The 6,378-nt window shown below is 40.5% G+C and overlaps 1 protein-coding gene across 2 annotated transcripts; it reads left to right on the top strand.

Moving 5' to 3' along the window:
- Positions 1-2,397: 2,397 nt before the first annotated feature.
- On the top strand, positions 2,398-5,761 carry LOC124114101 (zonadhesin-like). 2 transcript variants are annotated; one of them, XM_048394353.1, is made up of 3 exons: positions 2,398-2,554; positions 3,014-3,457; positions 4,050-5,761. In XM_048394353.1, exons 1-3 carry the CDS (start codon positions 2,503-2,505, stop codon positions 4,361-4,363), a joined length of 810 nt encoding a protein of 269 aa, XP_048250310.1. In that variant the 5' UTR covers positions 2,398-2,502; the 3' UTR covers positions 4,364-5,761. The 2 variants fall into 2 exon arrangements, with proteins under 2 accessions (XP_048250310.1, XP_046330610.2); XM_046474654.2 differs by having other exon boundaries at positions 4,029-5,761.
- Positions 5,762-6,378: the final 617 nt, after the last annotated feature.

Here is a 6,378-nt window from a genome sequence, read left to right as displayed (position 1 = left end):
AATAAATGTACCTTGTGTATACATGAGCACTCAGAGTTATCGATTGCACATACACATATCTGCTGGTGCGGCATTTAACTAAATGAGTCAAACAAATCTAAGTATATTATGGAAAACAGACACTGGAAAGGCTTGACGTTCCAATAAAACGAAGTGTTATCATGAATAGTGAGAGAGTATGATTGACGCCGTATTGAGCAATATTCCAGCAATAGCACGTCGGGGTACATGAGAAATGGTCTTCACACATTGTACCCATGAGGACACGCATATGCTTTAACCACAAGGTTTCCCCACTTCCTTTCTTGAAAAGAAGTGACACACAAGTTGGTATGATTGTATGAAATATGCATAGGGGTTCTAGTTTTGTCACAGTCCATGGAGGAGGGGGGGGGGGGGGGGGGGGGGGGCACGGGTGGCCCAGTCGTCTAAGGCGCCGCGATTCGCTGTGCAGAGTTGCGCCCCTTGGGCACGCCAGAAACCTGTGATTGTGGGTTCGAATCCCGGTTCGCCCCGATTATGTTTCCAGGTTTGCCAGCACCATACCCGTGCTCGTGGGTTTCACCGAAGTGGTAAACGTCTAAGACCTGCATCACTTCGGGCTTTCCTCCCACATTAAGCTGACACGCCGCGATATAACTGTAATACTGTTAAAAGCGGCGTTAAACCCAACTCACTCACTCACTCACTTACTCACTCAGTCCATGGATTTAGGAGATCAATTTATGACCATCACTTCACTGAAATTTATGGTTACATGTTAGTATGTATAATATAATAACGGAAAGTAAAGAAGATAATATTGCAACATTTCAATTATTACAATAACGTAAAATATGTTATATTTGGGATAACTCTTTCTTGGTAAAGTACAGATTCTAGTACTTTCTTCGGTTGAGTCCAATTCGGGATTCGAAACAACAATGCCAGAGTGAGGCACCTCATTGCCAGCACACAAAGTCAGCGATCTATTTCACTCATCCATCGAGGATTCCACAAAATGAAAGTCTACTAAAGACTAAAGACTAACTGGTAGTCTACATCACAAACTGTGTGTACCCCTTTGACAAGTGTAAATTGGCACGGCTCCTATAACAATAACAGGTATATAAATGAACACCTATGCTAAGGCATGGGAAATTTATAAGTCCTAGGAAGAGAATTTCGCACTCACGATTGAGAGACATCTGTCTACTGTTTTTGCCACTTTTATCAAATGTTTTTGGACAATACGTAAAGATAAAGGCCCAACGTTTTGAAAGAGACAACATATGTTTCCTTTGGCATGTACCTTCTTAATACTAGATGGTTTGATGACTGACTTTGACAGAAACCATTGAAATGAAACTTGTATGTGTACACATGGTCACTTGAGACAGATACGGGTTTGGGTGTTTATCAATCAACTCTCCCTTATCAGAAATACACTCACAGGTCTCCGTGACCAGTCCCAATCACAGGTCGGACTTAACGAGATAACTTCTTGTCGCGTATATAGAACTACAATGGAGGAATCTCTTCTTTGTTATTTAGCAGATACATATACTCACGTGATGTGCTTTTGACCAAATAATGACATTGAAGAAAGCGATATTGTTGTATGATAGTTTCTGACGTCCCCATAAGGAATAATGTATAATCTATAGCTACCATGAATTTGGAATTTACTCGATTCTGATTGGTCAATGAGAGGCTATTAAATCACAATAAACCCCCTCTGATTGAAACAGACGCTAAACTTAACATTTGAAACCTCACGCTGCGCGTTCGGTTCCAAATTCAATTTAGCTGTGTTAAATCTACAGGTAACCTAGCTCTACATTGAAAACACACTCAGTATGTTTATCTCCTAATTCACCATCATCCCATCATATACATTGTTTTTAGTTCTTTGTATTTTACAAAATTCAGATCAGTAGAGTTCAGAAAACACATTTTAAAACGCTTTATGTGTGTCATTAGGAAACAAACACGAGTTCAATGAAAGTGTGCGAGTGGCGGGTGCTACGGGGACAGCGTGACATGCTGACCCATTTTAGCGAACACCTCGTGTCATCACTGATTTTCAGTGATCCATTCATATAAATTGCATTACCATGTTGCCTGCCACGCCCTCTTGAATATTTTCAGACTGATGTTTTTTGGCGTTGACGTTTTGGACGTATACATTGTACTTAATTTGGACTGTTACAAGGTTTGCCAGAATCTGTAATCAGCAAACAGCAGGTAGATTAATGTAGCACAATGGTCTGAGACCCTGCTGAGATGATCGTGGGTTCGAATCCCAGCACCCACCTGATTATGATCCTTGGTTTGTCACCGTATCCGTGCTCTTGAGGAAACGTGCCCGCAATCACTCCACATCATGATATCTCAACGAGAGGTGGAGACTGTACATAGCTTAGGCATGCGTAGAGTGATAACCATTGCAGTCCTTCCTGATAGCCACCGAGATAGCGTGCTTCAAAACTGATACATGACAACCTAGATTTTGATATACAAATGGCTGTCTACAAGCAAAATGTCCTTGTGACGATGTCCATTCTTGCGTGCGGTGAGTGTACTTGTCTTCCATCACGAGTTTTGTTAGTATATTTTCATAAATGAAATTATATAAAAACCTGACTTCCCTAAGGAGATATGTCACCGATATAGCCAATATTCTAATAATACATGAGGTGATATGGTTGTGTTTCAGCTGACCTATTTAAACAAAACAATAATTATATACACATTTATTCAGCTCTTAAACAAATGCCTGTTAATTAGTAACCCGGCCAGCGTATACGTGTAAGTCAAATGTTCAACTTCTGCCAAAGCCGACATTTCTTCATTCGCATTTCAAGCTCAAACTACCGGGTACCCATTGGTGGTTGGGTGAACAGAGACAAATTTATTTCTTGCCTGCAGAGAAATTGAGTTATTGAGATTGAAATTATGTCTCTCTTTGGTCATTACTTGACTTTCCTTGTGTAAATCGAGATTATGAATTATCACGTATCGTCTTCTTCAGTGCCAACGTTTGTTACAAGCTTTTTGATGCCATCTACCTCAGTGTCTGTCGAGAATGAAACAATGTTCCAAGAAATATCCACAAAAATTCAGACGACACGAAACACTTCACCGATCTCATCTAAGCATCCAGGGACAAACCATGCCAAGAGGGAGACGACACCGACTTCAGTACGGTACATTAACATGACTAATGTACAGCCACCCTCTTCAAGTCCGTTACCACAAACATATACAGATACAGATGGGTTACACAGTACAGAGGAAACAACAGGGTCACTTGAGACCAGTGATACAGAGAATCCAAGCGTGCATACAGAGACTCCAAGCCTGCAGACAGAGAATCCAAGCCTGCATACAGAGAATCCAAGCCTGCATACAGAAGATTCACAATCGCATTCAGAAGGTCTACAGAATCAGACAGAGGATCCACACCTATCTACAGGTATATGTGTGTATTCATCTTAAACGTTTAAATTTACATGTGAAAATTAATCAGAAACGCATGAAACATCATTGGAAGCATCTTAGATAGCATGAAAAGAACCGGTAGTATGAATTAAATAATAACACAATGTGATAATGTTTCACTTAATTATGCCATTATGTTAAGATAACGTGTAAAACTAATTTCCTCATAAATTCATGTGTGTTGTGCAAGGTGTCGATGAACGCTGTTCAAACGGGACTCGCTTGTTGTCTGTAACCAGATCCGCCCTTATTCATCTTCCCGAGGCAAGAGGGTTAACTGACTATGAAAGTCCAGTTTCCTTTGGACTATTGAAGTGTCAGTTAACTCTCTTGCCTCGGGAGGATGACCCTTTTGATGCTTCTTAAGTTGGTTAAACAACGCCATACATGTGCTGATGGATACACCAAACAGTTAACATGCCTTGATATATCTAAAGGTACATTAACCAATGCAATAAACCCCGCTCAATCATATATTATTTAGAAAAAACAATGTCCACATGTATATGATTGCCTTTCAATTCCACTTTGAACTGCATTTCTAGATATCGAAATATCAAATACAGAACAACCGGAAGTGACATCAAGAACACATCCGGGCCTGGACAAAATGACCATCAAGTACATTGCTCTCGGTGCATCATGGGCCTCTATTGCGGTGGTGTTTGTTATTATTTCCATCGTTGTGCGCCGTCAGCGTACAACCAAGCGGAGGAGGATGGTCCTGTATCACGATGACTCAGAGACTCTTGCCGCCGACTCTGCAATGACCAATGCTGAAACATTCGTTGTACCAACAGCTTATAGAAGTACAGATAATGATAGTGTCATTCAAAATCGCGCGTTTTCGGAATATGAACATGATGTGAATGACTCATGATTCTACTGGTTTGAATTACAATGCTTAAGTTTTACTGTTTTATCTGATATTTTATTAATTCGAGAAAAACAATATTATTGTATTGCAAGGTGGCATATCATCATGGCATTTATTAGAAACAAAACGATATGATAAAATATCTTCAGTTGAAAAAAACAAATAAGTCTCTTCTCGATTTGAAAAAAACTACCCTGGGTGGATGGTTCGATTATGTCATCGGTACCAATGTTTGTCTTAGGATCGGACTGAAATGGAGATTAAGTGATCATGGTATGTGAAAACTCCATCAATTTGATTTTCCCCAATAAAATATGTTTAAATCAAATGGTATGTGACTTGGGTGTCATCGTGTCCCGATGGCGTCGATCGTTGTTCATGGTAAATCTATTTCTAAAACGTTTTCTTCACTTATAATCAGCACTTGTGCACACTAGACGTAATTCAAACTTAACTTTTCGGGTGTTTTTTTCAGTTTCAACAAAATCAGTAAATGCACTATCGTGCCACTGGATTTTCTTGGTCATCGATCACTTGCAATTGATTGTCTGGTTTGTTTACAGGCAGCTGTCGCATGGCAGGAGTACTGCTGTGCGGCATCAGGCAATGAGTGCTTCGGTTTTTTTATGAAATTGTGTGAATGACGGGTGCTACCGGTACGGCAGGACAGGCTTACCCTTTTCGCGAACACCTAGCGTCATCAATGGTGTCATCGCTGAGCACTGGTTTATTCATATACTTTTAACATGCAGGAATCTGGTGTGTTTTTCGGATAATCTAGACTGGTTATTCTCTTGCAAAGACAATTTCTATTCAGTCACTGATTTGTCTCCATTTTATTCAAGCTGACGTGTTTTAGCTGACTATCATTAATTGCATCGTTCATGGACATGTTGGTCATGATAAAAATCGAAAGTTTTTGTTTCTTTATGTTGCAAATTAGTTATTACATTGCCTATATGTTGTTTGTTTTTTGCTGTACGCCGCACTCGGCAATTTCTCATCAATATGACGGCGGTCTGTAAACAATCGTGTCAGGGCGAGACAATTCAGTACTTGGTATCATGAGCATCGATCTACTTAATAAGGATACAATGACATTCATCAACCAAATCTAACATTCCGATCTCATTAGTTGCCTCTTACAAACACAGGTTGCTATATATTTAGTGTCAACTATGTATCTCACGACACGATCAGATAACGCACAGTGGAACTTCGCGTGATCAAAGGAAGACAACTCTGGCTGGTTTATGGCCAATGCGCGAGGAGAATGTTTTTTCATGCACACATTATTTTAGCCTCAATTGGACATAGTTGCCCTTAATGTCAACAGTAACTGCTAATATTACTACTATACACTATAATGACATTTGAACAACATCATAGCTGATGAATTAAACTTGGAAAATCATATTTGTATGTCTTATTTCTGTTAGATGTGAGACCGCCTCCGTGATCTAGTGGTAGCGCGTCCGCCCGGAGAGCGGAAGGTCCGGGGTTCGATCATACCAAAAGACGTTAAAAGATCGTACTTGTTGTTAACCTGCCTGGCGCTCGGCATTAAGGGGCTAAAACAAGGACTGGTCGGCTCGGGGTCAGTATACTGTGTCTGAGTTGGGTATTCATGTTAAACTGCGACATGGTACATGTATCTCAGTGGGCTAGCAAAAAAAATCGGCATCATTCTGGACTTGTACAAGCAGCCACCCACGTGCATGCGCGTTGCTATATAAGTGCAATAACCTTGAACACGACTTTAAACCCTATTCAAACTCAGATGTTAGATATGGGCAAGCAGGTCATCAGATTCGACATTTTTTACTCTTGCTTTAGCGTTAAACAAACTGTTAATTATTTCTGGCCTTTCAGTTGAAAATAGCTTCATCGAAACAGATCGCGAAAAGATAGTTGACAGCACCAGAATCAAGCACATTTGTTATGTATCGGTCGGGCCGGTCAGGTAGCATAGTGGGTGAAGCGTTCGCTCGTCACGCCGAAGACCCGTGTTCGATTCC

The sequence above is a fragment of the Haliotis rufescens genome, unplaced genomic scaffold (assembly GCF_023055435.1).
Source record: "Haliotis rufescens isolate VD_foot unplaced genomic scaffold, xgHalRufe1.0.p SCAF_1, whole genome shotgun sequence".
In the NCBI taxonomy this organism is placed as follows: Eukaryota; Metazoa; Mollusca; class Gastropoda; order Lepetellida; family Haliotidae; genus Haliotis; species Haliotis rufescens.
Note: the sequence above shows the minus strand (reverse complement) of the source record. Positions and strands in the feature narration are given on the sequence as shown.

Coding starts and splice junctions, on each gene's coding strand:
- LOC124114101 (XM_046474654.2), top strand. CDS start 2,503: ATGGCTGTCTACAAGCAAAATGTCCTTGTGACGATGTCCATTCTTGCG. Junction 2,555..3,013: donor GATGTCCATTCTTGCGTGCG/GTGAGTGTACTT, acceptor CGTCTTCTTCAG/TGCCAACGTTTGTTACAAGC. Junction 3,458..4,028: donor GGATCCACACCTATCTACAG/GTATATGTGTGT, acceptor CTGCATTTCTAG/ATATCGAAATATCAAATACA.